At 43.0% G+C, this 16,057-nt stretch overlaps 1 protein-coding gene across 2 annotated transcripts in view; it reads right to left on the minus strand.

Annotated features, from left to right (window-relative positions):
* Window positions 1-1,068: 1,068 nt before the first annotated feature.
* The window catches only part of paplna (papilin a, proteoglycan-like sulfated glycoprotein), a 29,386-nt gene continuing 14,397 nt past the window's right edge, over window positions 1,069-16,057 (minus strand). The window contains exons 12-27 of one of the 2 annotated variants that reach the window (XM_080414022.1): window positions 13,860-14,064; window positions 13,071-13,247; window positions 12,639-12,789; window positions 12,274-12,354; window positions 10,365-10,578; window positions 9,738-9,825; window positions 9,214-9,340; window positions 7,279-7,792; window positions 5,709-5,867; window positions 5,421-5,548; window positions 4,957-5,008; window positions 4,411-4,557; window positions 4,000-4,127; window positions 3,407-3,512; window positions 2,542-2,717; window positions 1,069-2,385 (exon numbers count right to left, since the gene is read on the minus strand). In XM_080414022.1, the coding sequence (XP_080270148.1) occupies window positions 2,225-2,385; window positions 2,542-2,717; window positions 3,407-3,512; window positions 4,000-4,127; window positions 4,411-4,557; window positions 4,957-5,008; window positions 5,421-5,548; window positions 5,709-5,867; window positions 7,279-7,792; window positions 9,214-9,340; window positions 9,738-9,825; window positions 10,365-10,578; window positions 12,274-12,354; window positions 12,639-12,789; window positions 13,071-13,247; window positions 13,860-14,064 (2,614 nt within the window). In that variant the 3' untranslated portion in view covers window positions 1,069-2,224. Of the gene's footprint in view, window positions 2,386-2,541; window positions 2,718-3,406; window positions 3,516-3,999; window positions 4,128-4,410; window positions 4,558-4,956; window positions 5,009-5,420; window positions 5,549-5,708; window positions 5,868-7,278; window positions 7,793-9,213; window positions 9,341-9,737; window positions 9,826-10,364; window positions 10,579-12,273; window positions 12,355-12,638; window positions 12,790-13,070; window positions 13,248-13,859; window positions 14,065-16,057 lie in introns of both variants that reach the window. The other variant, XM_080414021.1, reaches the window with a different exon arrangement.

Genomic DNA, 16,057 nt, shown 5'->3' on the forward strand with positions numbered 1-16,057 from the left:
GAAACCTTCAACCTAACCACAACCTTATGCCTTGCAAAGAACACCTGCCTCTCTGCAACCACCATCTCTGCAGGTCTCTGTGCAAACAGAAACTGAAGAGAGAGCGTGTATTCTTTTCTATGTCAACTGTAGATGCAGTATGAGTGTGTGTGTGTGTGTGTGTGTGTGTGTGTGTGTGTGTGTGTGTGTGTGTGTGTGTGTGTGTGTGTGTGTGTGTGTGTGTGTGTGTGTGTGTGTGTGTGTGTGTGTGTAATTGTCACCAGCTGTTACTTATAATCTGGTTTATGAATACTGTTGTGTGTTTTAGTCTCCTGGTTTGAATGCAAGAACACAGATGCAAAACATGCAGGTTTTTGTGATTGCAAGTCTTAATGAGCATTTTCGGAATCACATGCCTGTGAATTAGCCATGAGGACAACACCAAAACTATACTAATGATTATCAATGAATGTAAATCATCAATGTGTATGATATTGCTACTTTTAACGTTACTTCAATAATGAAATATCATAATTTGTTGTAGTTTAAGCACTGGGATCCCTATGTAGCTAGCTGTACATGTACTGTTTTGTACATATTTAGCAAAAAATAGAGGGCATATCCGATTATCACCACTTGTATCAGTCATTTGTATACTTTAGTTTTGGTATTTTTGTTAATGAAAGTTTATTCATGTCTTGAGTGAATTTCAGAAACCTTGGGCAGTTGAAACCTGTTCAATTTCCATTGTACGCTTACATAAATCGAAGTCAGTGAAAAAATCGTTCCTGTTTAACACATCATCTGGGGCCCTAATTTAGTAATTTGTATGCTGTGGCCAAAAGCCAAGGGTCTAGAACAGTGTTTATCTGTAGTGTACACAGTAAAATCCCAGTCCATGAGTACACTCTTAAAGTTAAAATGATAAGTAAGAGATATTTGTTTGTTTGAGTATTTGTAAAATAGCTCTATGCTGATAGTAATCATTGCCGAGTGTTTGTTCAGTAGCCTCTCCGTTTCTACAATTCTAGTGGTAAAAGGTGGAATGACACGTTGCAAAGAAAATATATACACTAAACCACCACAGAATTAAGCAAAATATCATTCTTATTATCAAATAATTACAAAAAACGAGCAAAAATACAAGATAAAAATCACGGTTCTGGTGAAGTCACCTCACAACAGAATGTACAATCCTTTATGAATATTGTATAGACACATCTGCATTAGAGCACTAAAACACAATCGTCTGAAATGGTACAACAATCACAGAAAACTTCAATGGGAATGGATTGGTAAATTCTTTGAATGACCCCAAAGGCAGGTTAACTGAGTCTCTCTAAAATAGAGAACATGTCGCATGCTATGGGTCCAGGAAATAAGGAAAGAATACCTGAAAGATTAGGGGGGCAGAGAGAGAGAGAGAGAGAGAGAGAGAGAGAGTCAGAACAAAAGTGTGTGTGTGTGTGTGTGTGCGTGTGCGTGTGCGTGTGCGTGTGCGTGTGCGTGTGCGTGTGCGTGTGCGTGCGAGTGCGCATGCACATCTTGCCAAAGTTTTGCTGTTGCGTCATCACATATACTACTCACAGTTATGGCACCCAACTTCTTTCTATTAACCACAGTTTACATTCCTACTTTACATGTTTTGAGTAGCAGTATTCAAAAACACTCCCTGAACAAGTATAATTATGCTGTAGATCAAATTCAATCTGACAGATGTTATCTACACCTAAAGCATATCGTTGCTGTTGGGCAGACACCCTGTATCTCCATATTTCAACGAATATATATTCTTTCTCTGTAAATTAATGCCCTACATTGTCATACTAGTGTCACACAAACTAGCAAAAAAATTGCCGATCTACAAGCACAAAGAGAGGGAGGTAAAGTGTGTATGTGGGTTCCATAAATATTGAACCAGCTTGTGACTAAATAATAACTACACTCGATCCATTGGAACACAGGTTATTTTTTCCATTTCCTGAAAAGTAACAGTTTTGGACAAGGTTTCCACCCGACAGTGACAATATGTCCCTTTTTATGCATTGTGGCACATCGGTACATGTTTCTTTACACAGTCCAGTAGGGTTGTGGTATTTTGAATCCTGTTGGCGGTTCCATAAGTTCAAAACGCAACATGCAGTCCTCCAAGTTGGTCCTCCAATGTTAGCGACAGTGATTTACCCTTCCCCATTCCGTCCAATAGTCTTTCAAGTTTTTTAAGCTTTCTCAGCTGTGCACGGCTCTATCCCAGCCGGCCAATCCTGTCATTCTTCTGGGAATGCCTGGTACAGCTTGCACAGCAGAAACTGTTGTAATAAGGGTTGGAGCAGAGACGGGCATACACTATCAATTCACAGTTGGCAAGCTCAGGCTGGTCCACGCATTCTGGCGGCACGTCTATAGCTGGATGAGACATAGGATAGGAAACCAGTGTTATTTTGTGTAGACAGGATCTATTTTTATTTTTATCAATAGGTTTACAGTCTTTAGTATAAGGTCAGATTTGTTCAGCTACACACATCAAGATCAGAGGGGAAATAATTACACTTTTTATTTCACCTTGCTGAGTGTCTTTGTGCACCCTGACTTCAGCCTTGGCGCTGACAGAGTAGATTCCAGTGTAGGCGTTACAGGTGTAGGTACCCTCGTCCACCGGCTGCACGTTGTTCAGGATCAGACTCCCGTCTGATGACATCAGAACATTACGACCGTCTGGACGCACTGGAACACCATTTCTATGGTAACACAGGAAGAAGCCATGACCCAGTTCAGGCTAGTTGGTCTTCTGATATTGTTAGTGGTTCAAGCCTGAAGATCTGAAACCCTTGTTTTTGTGCTAGTTTTTTTTCCTCCTTTGAGAAATGTCCGTGAGATGGTAAAGGTTAGAGACATGACATTTTACAGTGAGTGGAAGTTGTGTGCATTACTTGAACACACAAAAAATTACCTCAATTGACCTAGCGCTATTATTAAAGTTCAAAAGTCATAACTCCCATGCCGTGAGTCTTATTTACACAAAAAATGCTACAGATATTTATCCTAATTCTACAAATTTGCCTGAAGCTACACAAGTCCATCTCACTAGATTGTCTGCCATTTTGAATTTGATCAAAGATTTTTTTTTATTACATCTAAACCATAGGTCCAATTGCTACCAGTCTATCTGTGGGTCAATATTGGACCAAGCTTATCAAAACTGACATACGGGTTGTTCATATCTTGTTTCGTTTTAAGGATATTAACCAATTAACTTCAAAAAGGCATGGCACGCCAGATAGACCAATAGACCAAAGTAAACATCCGTTGGGCCACTCTTCACAAAACGTGCACATTTTTTAGTCTGGCTTAAGACATGAGAACCAGTTCAGTCCTGTTCAATCTATTATGTAAGTCATTTAGGACATATTGTTCTATTAATTAATACCTGGACCATCCTACGTTGACATTTTCTCCTGACACCACACAGGGGAGCACGGCATTGCTGCCCTGAGACACCTGGATGTTGTTCGGAGCTGTGGTGATCCTCAGTTCTGCTACAGAATGACACCAGGGCAAGATGAACAGCATTATTATCAACTTGATCTAATTAAATGTATACTGTATAGAGGAGATATCCAAAGGAGGACTGACTTGAAACTATGTATTTAGACATTGAGGTGAGGTTTGAATGCGGAAGTACTTTCCAAATGTTGTGATATGCACCTTGACTAGCATTGTTTTATCTGGTCAACTACACTAACTTATGTTATGTAACAATGCTATTTTAACCCATCTGTATGGTAAATGTACGCTAATACAATATAAATAGCACATCTGCAGTGGTTGGAGGTGGTCTCCCTATTCTTACATTGACTTGACTTGAACTATGTTAAACTGCATGTTATTTTCTCTATGTATTAAAATTCAATGAATAAATAAATAAAAACACAGATCCCCTGTCGGTGCTGGGATTTGAATTAGCAAGGTTTCAGTTTCAGTACTAGTCAGCAGGTGGTGCTGATGGTGCCATTAGTATACCTTGGACTCTGAGCTGTAGCTGCCTCTGCTCCAGCTGCTGGTGGGTGGAGGCAGTGCAGGTGTAGACCCCCGAGTCATCAGACTTGAGCTGGGTGATGGTCAGGGTGCCATCTGTAAGGTGGGTGTGCCTGCAACAAGCAGTCAGACAGTCAAACAAGAGTCATATTGACAGTGTTCTACAGCAGTGGTTCTCAAAGTGGGGTGAGCTGTGGGGAGTGGGAACCAGCTAAATAAATAATTGATGGTTAGGAAACAAATTGACTCTTACAGGTCTGTAACTCTGAGAGTTATTATGGGAGTCCATGGCCAAATGCATACCAAACCAAAAACTCTTCTAGAACAAGTGGTTTAGAAAAGATTCAGAAAATCTGTATTGAACACAATAATGCAAGCAATATCAGTCAATCTTACCTGGATGAGCTGAGGGCCTGTCCGTCCCTGGTCCAGTGAATGTTCACAGAGGGGAGGGCTGAGGCAGGCAGTATCCTGCAGGAAAGTGTGGCAGTTTGTCCTGCTCGAATTTCCAGCAGAGAAGATCCTGATCGCTCTATGCTGAACCTGAGTGAGTATCACAGGTATATGTTTTAGTTTGTTTATGTGTGCTTTCACCATGTTTGGACACGCACGCACGAGCACACACCATACAGTAATAAAGTATTCATAATATTGAACCTGTTGTCCACAATACACTTCTCATTTCTCGTAACCTGTTACAGCACATGGATGAAGACGGTGTTTCTAATAAGGGTATTTGTTGTGATCCCTGAGGGGAAATTACTTCTCTTTTATTTGACTCATCCTATAAGGGTGCTGCTCCAAATGAGTGCACTGGGAGCAATTAGGGACACCTCTACACAAAGCCTGGAGATGGCCGCACTAACCCATGAGCCACTGGCGCCCCCTAATGGATATACAGTATACTGTACACTAGAACCAGTGAGTAGAGATGGTGCTTACTTGGGAGATGGTCCATCACCTGGCAGCGGTGGAGTTGGGACAAATGGAGGTTCTGTCTCACACACACACACACGCACACGCACACACACACACACACACACACACACACACACACACACACACACACACACACACACACAATTAATATACAGAACTTTGTAGAAGCTTTACAAGATGAGCATGTTCTGATACACCCTATGACATCAGACTTTCAACTTATTGGTTTAGATTTATACAACATAGGTTACACATCATTTTGGATTGACTCTTCAAATTATTGCAAACAACTCAAATATTTTCTAGAGAAATCAGATAACCAAAAGTTTCAACAGACGTACAATTTCAAATTGAGTCTTCACAGTTTGGATGGGGAATCATTCCGATGTCAACAGAAATATTATTTTACATTCTTGTTTGCATTCACTGTGTTGAATACTATTTATACTAGAGGGGTGCTATATTACCTGAGACAGACAAGTATACGTAGCGGTGGTCTCTAGTCTGTTCACGTGTGGCTACACACAGGAACCAACCTGAATCCGACTTCACGAGAGGACCAACTAACAAAGAGCCATTAGGCTGCTGGTGATGCCTGGGAAGAATACAAAAAAGGGAAGTGAATTCAAAAACAATTTAAGATACATTTAAAAAAAACACAACCTTAGAAGCAAATCAGAATGAGTTCAAATCAGCTGGTTTTATCCAATTGCCTCTTCAAATGAATCCATGAGTGGCTGTATATTTTCACTAACCTGCTAGTGGAGAGAGGGACACCATCCATTCTCCACTCCACTATGATGGTTGAGGAAGGAGGTGGAGTGACTCTGCAGGGCAGAACCACCGTCTGGCCCACCAGAGCTTCAACTGTGGAGGGGTCCGTCTTATCGATGCTCACTCCTCCTAGGATCAAACTGAAGGAAAGTAATGGGGTGCAAGACAGAGACAGAAAAGAAAGAAAGAAAGGGGAAGGAAGGAAAGAAAGAAAGAAAGAAAGAAAGAAAGAAAGAAAGAAAGAAAGAAAGAAAGAAAGGGGGGATGAAGGGATGAAGTAAAGAAAGAAAGAAGTCACTTTATGCTCCACTCTTGGTACTAGTGCTAGTGATGATCACCAAAGCAGGCATAAAGATCAGCCATAGTCTGGCTTTCAGTAGAGGGCTGAGAAAGAGAGACAGCATTGGGCTGTATGAAGAACATGCACTGACAGTACTGAAGAAATGGACAATACAACCCACTAAGAGACAAGGAAATTCACATACTCACTCTACAAGTGTTAGAAGCTAAGGGTGGTCTACAGGAACACTAGGAAACTGTTTGGACAATGTAGATATGGAACCTTCCCAGTAGCATGAAAGACAATAGGAACTGAGAACAAATGTTTGCTTACAATAATAGGTTCCCCATGTAATGTAATGCAATAATTCCCAAGGGTATTTTCCTGCAATATTGCCAATTGATGCTGCCCAAAAAGTTGCCCTATGTACAGTACCACTGAAAGCTAACCCACATCTAATAAAAAGAATTAGGCTACAATGTGTTGTCCTAGGAAAGGAACTAGTACGGAACCGGACATAAAGGTAGAAGAAGGTGTAAACGTGTAGTTTAGTGACTACAGACAGACTAGTACGAATGGAGCATCACAGCAGATCCTTTTATTAGTTTAGTCGGATGACATCAAAAGGTGACAACAATACAAGGCACAAAACTGGTGCCTGACACAGCAGTGAGGTAGCAGGCACTAGAAGACTGACACAAATTTAAGGTGTGTGCTACGAGAAGACAGCAAAGAGTCCCAGAAACAATGCAGAAGTGTCCATTTAAGGTCGCTGTGAAGTCCTCAACTTTTCCTGAGATTTTAAACTGGAGGTGAAGCATTGGCTGCTCAGGTACAGTAGGCATGAGCGAGAGAGAGGCGAGAGTCTGTGGCGCTTTAGGTAGTGTAGCGACAGTGTAGCAAGTGGTGTATTTCTCAAAGCAAAGTACAAGCCTGAGCAAGCAAGGTTTTATAATAATCATCCAAAAAATGTGCATCTAACTAAGAACATGTATGCATAGTATGTGTATATATTACACTACAAATAGTTGTGTGGGTGGGTGAATGCATACGGTTTGTCTTTGGATCGTGTGAGTTTGGGCTCCTTTTCGGCACACCCTGGCCCTGCTCAGACTTCGGGCAAGGCCAGGACCGAATATTGCAGGTTCCTTCAGATGGAGTGTGATGGCAGCTGGCCAGAGCGGGAGGCCACTGGCAGCAGGAAGGTTACGGGGGTTGGGTTGGGGTAGAGATGACTAGGCTTCGATCCCAAAGTCCAGATAGTATCTTACCTGGCTGCTGGACCCGTGTGCTGCACAGCAGGAAAGGAGGCGGGCCTACGGGCATGCATTCTGATCCTAGCCCGGTGGGCGTGGGTGGCGGCACTGGAGCCATGCCTACCGCTGGGGTTTGAGCCGCCCTGTGTGGTGAAAACCCTGCTCATGTCATGGCCAGCAGCGGGCTGCACGGCTGTGGACTCTCCAGTCGTGGACCCTCCAGCAGTGGATCCTTCTACTCTAGACCCAGTAGCTGTGGTTCTTCCACCTGTGGCTCTTCCAGAGCCTCCAGAACCCCTAGAAGTGGACCCTCCACCGGTAGCGACAGGTCCCGGGACCTGCTGGCCCTGTCTGCCTGGCTGGCACACACTCTGGCACTCGGCGCGAGTCATGTAGTTGTTGTTGTTGCCATGGCAGCCTCCGTACCAGAAGTGGACACACTTTGCGGTGATGACATCATAATGATAGCGTGTTGTCCAGCCAGAGCAGGAACCGGCAGCACGGGGCAGGGAGCAGGTGGAGCGCTCAACTACAGGACAAGAACAAATAAAATAGAATCTCTGCATCTTACCTGAATCATTAAAAGTCTCACATTTCATCAACTCTTTTTCTTTTTTTGCATAGACGCGCAGAACAAGGGCAGGGCAGAGAGGCTGTTATCTACAGTACACAGATTTGCATACAAAACAGCAATTTGCATACAAAAGCAACACGGCAAAGAGAAAATAATAGAGCCTCTAGTTAGTCCTGTTCATATACACGGAAAAGTACAAAAAAAAAAGTTTCCAATTCTCTGCTAGGACAATTGGTACAAACCAATGATCTCTAGCACCAGCTCTCTTGTTTTGTGTCTTGCAAAACCTATGGTTATTACACCATACGATTACACATTGCTGTAACTTCGAGCCCAGCAAGAAAATAAAAGTGGGACTCTATCTTTTACAACCAAAAGTTTGCATGTGAGCTAAACTATAGCCTGAGGAAATAAATGAGGCTTTTAGCAGCATGCAATCTCTTCAACTCATTTGGGTATCCACAATAAAATACTGTCACAAATGTAATCTTAGGTTGCATAAACTCACTGTTATAGAAACATGATATTACACAGTACCACAGCTCCAAGTGTCACAACATAAAATGAGAATACCCATAGATCGCCTGCATGAGAAGCAATATCCCTGCCCTCAACAACCACCCCTGGGTGAGGCACTTAAACCAGAGTTATGCTTTGATGACAAAGTGTTACAGTGCGATGCATTGCTCAACAATACCAATGTGTTTTCAACACTGATCTACAATAAATTAAATATGTCCGCCTACCTGCAGCAACTTCCACTGGCTTCCACCATAGTTTTGCAGAGCTTTTTAGAGATCTGTGATTTTTCTTTTTTAAGATTTATTTGGGGCATTTAATGCTTTATTCAGCAGGTCAGTGCAGAGAGACAAGAAATCAGGGGCAGAGAGAGGGGAGACGTGCGAGACAAGACAAGGGTCGGATTTCACCCAGGGTCCTTCATGCACACTCAAGGAACATAATGGTCTGTGCACTAACTGCCCGAGCCAGTGTTATTGCATGCATGATGTGTGGATGTGGATTACATGTCCACTGAAAATATGTTTATTTTTTATGTTGAGTGACGCATCACACAGCACTTTGTCATAGTAAGTCGGGCTATAACAAAACAATATAAATATATCAGGCTTTAACCTGAGAATACTCCACCTGAGCTGCCTGTTGTGCCACATAAGAGGTAACTCTTAACTTAACATAACTACCACATTGTGACTGTGTATCTTATGCATGTCTTTTTTTCTTTCCTTTTGTATTTCTGCTTTATTTCGATAGTGACAGTGAGAAGGAGACAGCAGGGGAATGACACACAGCAAACAGTCCGGCCAGCCGGGAATCTAACCGGGAACACGCTGAAGAAGGCATTTTTGAAATCTTACTGTGGTTGGGGGGGTCTGGGCAACCCTCTCCGTTGGCGCCTCCAGCAGGGGTGGTCCGGTCGAAACAGCAGCCGTAGGTGGTGGTGCGACACTGCACTCCGTTCTCAGTGGGAAGGGAAGGAGCAGCCTGAGGGAATGTCAGAGACAGAGGGGGGTGATGAGGAGAAGAGAGCCAGCCGTCATAAGTAGAGCCTGACTGATTCTAATTTAGCAGAGTCTCCTAGCCCAGGATTAGACCTGGGCGGGAGGGTCCCTTATGCTTTACTTTATGTGGACTACTTTCCTTTATCTCCTCACCTGCAGGTGAGATGATTTGCACAATATCTGTTACTGTTCTATTGATGCACCTTATGTACACAGCTGCATCTGTTGCTATTTTACACTTTACCTATACATACCTGCTACTATATATGCTAAATGTATCTACCGGTATTTCATTCTACTCATACTAGAACATTTGATTATTTGACCTGTTTCTATCAGACAATACTCCCATATATCCCTCATCAACAAGGTTTGCTTACAGTGGAGACAGCAGGGACCCTGTACTCCTGACAGCCCTCCATGTTGAGACCCTGGGCAGTGGTCAGGCCATCTTGACAACAGCCATATCTAAACACACAGGAGGGAAGGAAGCAGACTTAATTTACTTAATTTAACCTTGGTGCCTGGTTCAACACAATCTTTGTCAAAGAGACCAGCACCAGAACAGAAACTAAATTCCAAACAATGATCAACAACAAGATAGACACAACAAATAAATCACAAACATTCACAAGCAATGTAAAAAAAAAACACCAGTGCTGTAATTGTAGTAGCCCACGAGGGTCAGGCAAAACAAAGCCTACACAATCTCTTATTCCTTTATAGATAGAAGCAATGAAAACAGTTTGTATACTAGACACCAGAGCCACAACATTTCTTGGGAAATGTCCGCCTCAGCTTGGCCACTGAGTGGTAATTATTGTGGTCCATACATTACATAACAGTAAAGAATTCCCTGGTTATGGAGGTGGTCACTTGAGCATAAAAAACCTCACACCCATGAGAGACACTCTGTCTACAACAGACCCCATATTATTCTCCATATGTCCCTCTCTGGGAGCCACAGAGTAATGAGGGGTTAGGATAGGGTTCGAAAGCTTGGGTACCTGGTGTTTGTGCATGAGGGCAGGGCAGGAACGCGAGGAGCAGGGCCGGGGACTTGGCTCTGTGAGCAGCCCTGTCCCCGTGGGCCCCTGGCAGTGGTGTGTCCGTCGGTGCAGCAGCCATAATAGGACTGGCTGCAGTGGAGGACAGGGGCGGAGCTGTGAGGGTCGTGGACCGTGTTGCTTTGGGTTGGGTCTGCTGTCTCTGGCCTGCGGACTGAAAGGGAAGGCATGCGGGAATAAGCGGGGAGAATTCACACACTGAACACAGTCAGGGAGGGGTTGTCAATAATAATAGATTTTTGGGCGGTGAAACCGCCCCTATATATGAGGTTTGGACATTGCACCCCCCCAACCCTGCGCTGTGATTGGCCACCAGTGTACCCCCCTAACCCTGCACCGTGATTGGCCAATCACAGTCTATTCAGGACTGTGATTGGCTAGTGAAACATGACACATGTGCATAGCCCTATAAATAGGACTATGCACTTAAAAAAAAACACATTTATGGGTTTTTTTAAGTTAGGGTGTACAATGGTTGGTCCACAATATTACTTTTCTTTAAGTGAACTTCCATCACTGTGATGACCACTGTGACCACACCGCCCACTTCACACTGGGTGTGATTTTTCTTTTTCTTTTGTATGCTATAGTATGCATGTGTCTGTCTGTCTGTCTGCCTATCTGTCTGTCTCTATATCTATCGTGAATGTGAAGATCCTCTCATTCCCTCTCTCTGTTTCACACCATGCTTATTTCCGTCATACAGTACAGCTGTACATTAGAGACACAGAGCCCACACTGTGTGATGGCCTCACTTAACGACATGTTCAGCCCCCCCCCCCCCCCCCTTTTTAGATTTGCTCTCCATTTTTTTAAACTATCTCATTAGGGAAAAGAATGATGAGAGAATACTGGGACACAAAGCAGAACGAGACCACCACTACAGTGTCAAAATGCAAGCAAAGAGCCTCACATAGCACGCAACAAAAACCTGCAACCTCTCAATTCCTGGCCACTGGTGCATTACGATGCTGGATAGCGCCCAGTACATGCCAGAAACACCAGAGCACTGGCCGGCACTCACTATCACACTCCAGTGCCTCGCAAATATTTTAATCAGGCTGACAATGCCCACGGCCCCCCTGAAAACATGCCAATCAGGCTTGGATAATTAGTGCTAGGGACAGGGGGCTGGATGAGGACAGAGGACCAGTTGGGAGGGACAGCGGTGGCATAAGGAGGGCACTGCCAACGACAAATTGACGGGAGTTATAATAGCATTAACGTAGAGTTTCAAAAGAGAGAGTTTTGGTTGAAAATTAACCGTAGTGCTTTAGGAACTCTCAAGTAGAATGTTTGTATATATTAGCAAGCATGGCATAGAATCTTAGCATGGTGATATTCTAGACCAAGGAAGCGTCATGTGTCGTGAATCAGCAGGCAATTAATGAATAAACAAGAATCTCCTCTCAAAGGTTTACAGTACAGTAGTGTTTTCTAGGGCCTTTAATTAGAGTCTTGTTACAAGACAAGATCCTAGAAGAGGAAAGAGGCATAGATCGACAGGTGAATACATGAAAAGACTTTAGAATGACCTGCCTGAGGAGATCAGGCTAGCAAGTCCAGTGTTGTCTTTTAAATCTCTTCTCAAAACACACTTTCATAGACTTGCTTTTACTACCTGATTAGTCTGTTTTGCTCCTTTTATGCTTTTATCATGTTTCATGTTTCTTTTGCACATTTGTATCATTTTATGTGCTATGTTCATGGTTTAATATTTCTTGCGTTCTCGTTTGCTTGTTTCTTTCACGTTTGTGAAGTGCTTTGTAACTCTTTTAAAAGTGCTGTATAAATAAAGTGTATTATTATTGTGTATATAAAAAATCAGATGCTGAGATCAAAGGCCAACCTGTTGCACGGTCTGGAACGTAGGGTTGGAATCCTGTCTGTGTGTTGTCATGGCCTCTTGGGTCCTGCATGCTGGGCACCACTGGACACAAAGAAGGAAATACACATGCAACACTGCGTCAAATAGTTCAGCGATTTAAATAAAATACCTTGCAGCAGGTTCACAGTGAGGACCATTATCACAGATATTGAAGCCATGTCCAGATCAGAAGAGTTCACTGTATTTAAGTTAAATTCACTTCACTTCGGTTTAATGCAGTTCAGGGTTAGGATTAGGATTAGCCAAACACCCAAAAGGAGAGCTATACAATCTCAAAGGGATTATTCCCGTTTGATCTTATCCTAAATGATTCCATGTCTCCTCACCCTGCGGGCTGCGGCAGGACTGGGGGTTACAGGCCTCCACTGTAGAGGGTTTGGGGTTGGCGTTGCACTGCTCCACTGGATACAGGTTCCTGTCTCTATCTGAGCAGATCACCTGACGCTCCCGAAGACCAGAGCCACAGCTCTTAGAGCACTGTGCAGAAAGGAGAGGAGAGAAAGTCATCACTGATGGAGGCTGGATAGCCAAAATGCCTGTGTCAATCTAAGGCATAATATGGAACAATAAATAAAACTGTTTAGATTTTATTTCTGAGTGTGACGGAGAAAATCATCAGGAAATCCGTTAATGATTATTTCTATTATGTCCAGATCTATCTATCTACAGTATATAATGCGTGTCTGTACTATGTACTTTGTGTGTGTTTATCGTTGTCTCTTCACAGACGTGTACTGTACAGTGTAATATTCACTCACCAAACCCCAATCTCCAACATGCCAGCTGATTTGAATTGGGCAGGGAGTCATCTCGCATGGCTGGATTGAGGCCGGGCGAAATAAGCTGCTGCAAGAAGTCTCCTCCAGTTTCATTCCTCCAGAGCCCACACAGGTCACCTCTCTGGTCTGCTCACCTGTTCCGCAGGTCACTGAGCACTGCACAGGTAATATTACACTCAATGCCAGTGATTCTCAAACTTGTGCATGTCAAGGACCCCTGAGGGTCCCTGGACCCCACTTTGAGGACCACTGCTTAATACAACACAGCCGTGCAGGTTACATTTGTCACTATTCCTCTTAAATGTTCTAAAAGGAGTAGTTCACCCCAAAAATTACTCATTTTCTATCAATTTCTCACCCCATGAAGCCTTGAATTCGTGGAGATTTTTTGTTTTTTTTGTCGCATTCCTGAGCCAATAATTTGATTACAGGGTCATCGGTCAATAGGAGACTCAGTAGGAGACTCTTTGAGTCTCCTAAAAAGTAAAAAGTAGGAGACTCTCTCCACCGGTCATCAAATTATTGGCTTAGGAATGTGACAAAAACAAAAAAATCTCCATGAATTCAAGGCTTCATGGGATGTGTAATTGATAGAAAACAAGTCTAGTAAAGTCTAATTCACAAATAATTCGAAAATAAGTTTTTTGTAGTTTTGGGGGTGAACTACTCCTTTAACTCATTTTGGATTTTACGGTGTAGTGATTACATGGTGATGGAAGGGTTCATTGTATGACCGGGATCAGCTGAACTAAGACCACAGTGACTCACCACAGTCCACCTTGCGACCCGGTACTCGGCACATTTCTGCATGTTGCAGGTCTGCAGAGTGGGAGGAGCCAGTGAGTAGGCAGCGCAAATGGCGTCCTCCACCACGCGGGGTCCTGAGACGTCATGGGAGACACACTGCACGCTGCGCACCTGGGAGCCTCCGCCACACGTCACTGAGCAGGTGTTCCACTCGCCAGTTTGCCAGCTGGGATGACCACCAGGAAGTGGAAGTTAGGTGACAGATCAAACATGGAATTGGCAAAATCTTGAGTTTCATTTCAAAATTAGATGCCTACATAATCCTGCTAATTTAATGCCGAAGATTGTACAAAAACATGTATTGAAATTTCACAGTTGATGTGAATATTACATGTTACAACAAACGGTTGTAACATATCACCACACTGTGCCCAACTAGACATGTGCATGTATTCTCAAGCACTAGTTAAAACAGACACCCATCCAAGTCATGATCCATTCCCACACCAGCCAAGCCAGCTAAGTAGCAGTTGGTTTGTTTTCCTGGTTAGTAACATATACTATTTAGAAGCAACAAGGACACATATTGTAGAACAGACAACAATTAATAGCAAATAAGGACAAACAAGTTCCAACTATTACAAATTCAATTCACTTCCTAACATACTAATAGTGTGTGAAGTGAACCATCAATGGTCGGACATGTTCTTTTAAACACATCTTTAAGCTGGGGACTAATAATGCCTGATTTATATAGTTACGTACCGGTGTCTGCCACTGAAAACAGCAGATCTACAAGCTCATAACGCATAGCATAGTTGTGAGCTTGTAGATCGGCTATTTTCATTATGCACGAAACTAAGTATAACTCATGCTTATGGGTGCAACTCAAGGTTCAAAGGCGTCTCAGATTTCTGAGCAGCCGCTGCATCAAAGTGGAGGACCAGGAAATACCACAGAGTCACTGGAGCCCCAGCTATTTACTACCAGGCCTCTCTGATGGTGGTGGTGCCTCCTTCCATGTCTGCCACACTACACTGCCAAGATTAAAACTAAAATGATTAACTTGATTGTTTTTGCTAGATGCTGTGATTATGGGTATTATACATGATTGTAACGATTATAATGATTAGCAGTACAAAATGATTTCATTGCTTTTTTCTGGTCTTACAGTACATCAATGTATTGATGAGGTTCCTCTACTGTACATCAAACGTTTCTCTATAGCCAATTGTCAATGCCAATTATGCCAATTCTAGAAAGTTAAATTACAATACACTATTATATGACATCACTTGTGCGCAACTGGCTTTTTACTCAACCTGATGCTTCTTTAATACATGTGGATCTACTTAGGAGTTAGGACCAGTGGTTGCCCAACAACCACTTTGTCTCTTTCGTACAACATTTCCCCCAAACATGCAGTGTGTGTCTCCACATGCAGCACCCATCACACAGTACTTTAGTATGTACACATCCCATCTCCTTTAGTTTATTTTGATAAACAAAATTAGAGTTCAGCCATAATTTACCTTGAGGTCTCCCATCCTTGTAATGGCTGTAACAAGAGGTCATAACAACATAGCTCAAGACCCCTAGACTACATAACCCTTAACCCACAAACACCTCACTTGTGCAGTTAACATTGACAACTACATTAATGGACACAGACAAGAGCACTTTATAGACTCGACTGGTTTGCTAAAGCAATCAGACAGCAGCCCAGCTCAGTGATCAGAGGAAGGGGCCAGAGGTTAGAGGTGAAAAGTGGGGGAACCCTTTGAGGCAACTGGTGTCAAGTCACAAGTGAACCCTTTCTGACTCCCAGGAAAGAAGTGTTAAGTGCGTCTAACAAAAAAGGAGGGCGTCAAAACAGTTTAAAGAGGGATCTCTGAGCTGGACAGTTGCCCCAAGCCTTTGTTCTCCTGACCCCAGTGTGGAAGAACAGACTCTCATGCTAAAACACAGACACTAAGTACTAAAGTCAAACACATCCGAGGAGGAAGACCATGTGCAGCTTAGGATTCAGATGGTTTTCAGTTTTTGAGCCAAAGTTATTGACTTAGATATTGATTAACAACATGCATGTTGTAGCTCAGCTTCCAATCATAGAAGACTATAATAGAAGGCATGAATGTATGAAAGTGAATATACTGTATGGAAGCATGGTGTTGATGCCAAAGTTTCCCTGAGTAAAACCAGGTTAAATAATCAACATT

Source organism: Gymnoscopelus braueri, assembly GCF_963280865.1.
Source record: "Gymnoscopelus braueri genome assembly, chromosome: 19".
Classification (NCBI taxonomy): Eukaryota; Metazoa; Chordata; class Actinopteri; order Myctophiformes; family Myctophidae; genus Gymnoscopelus; species Gymnoscopelus braueri.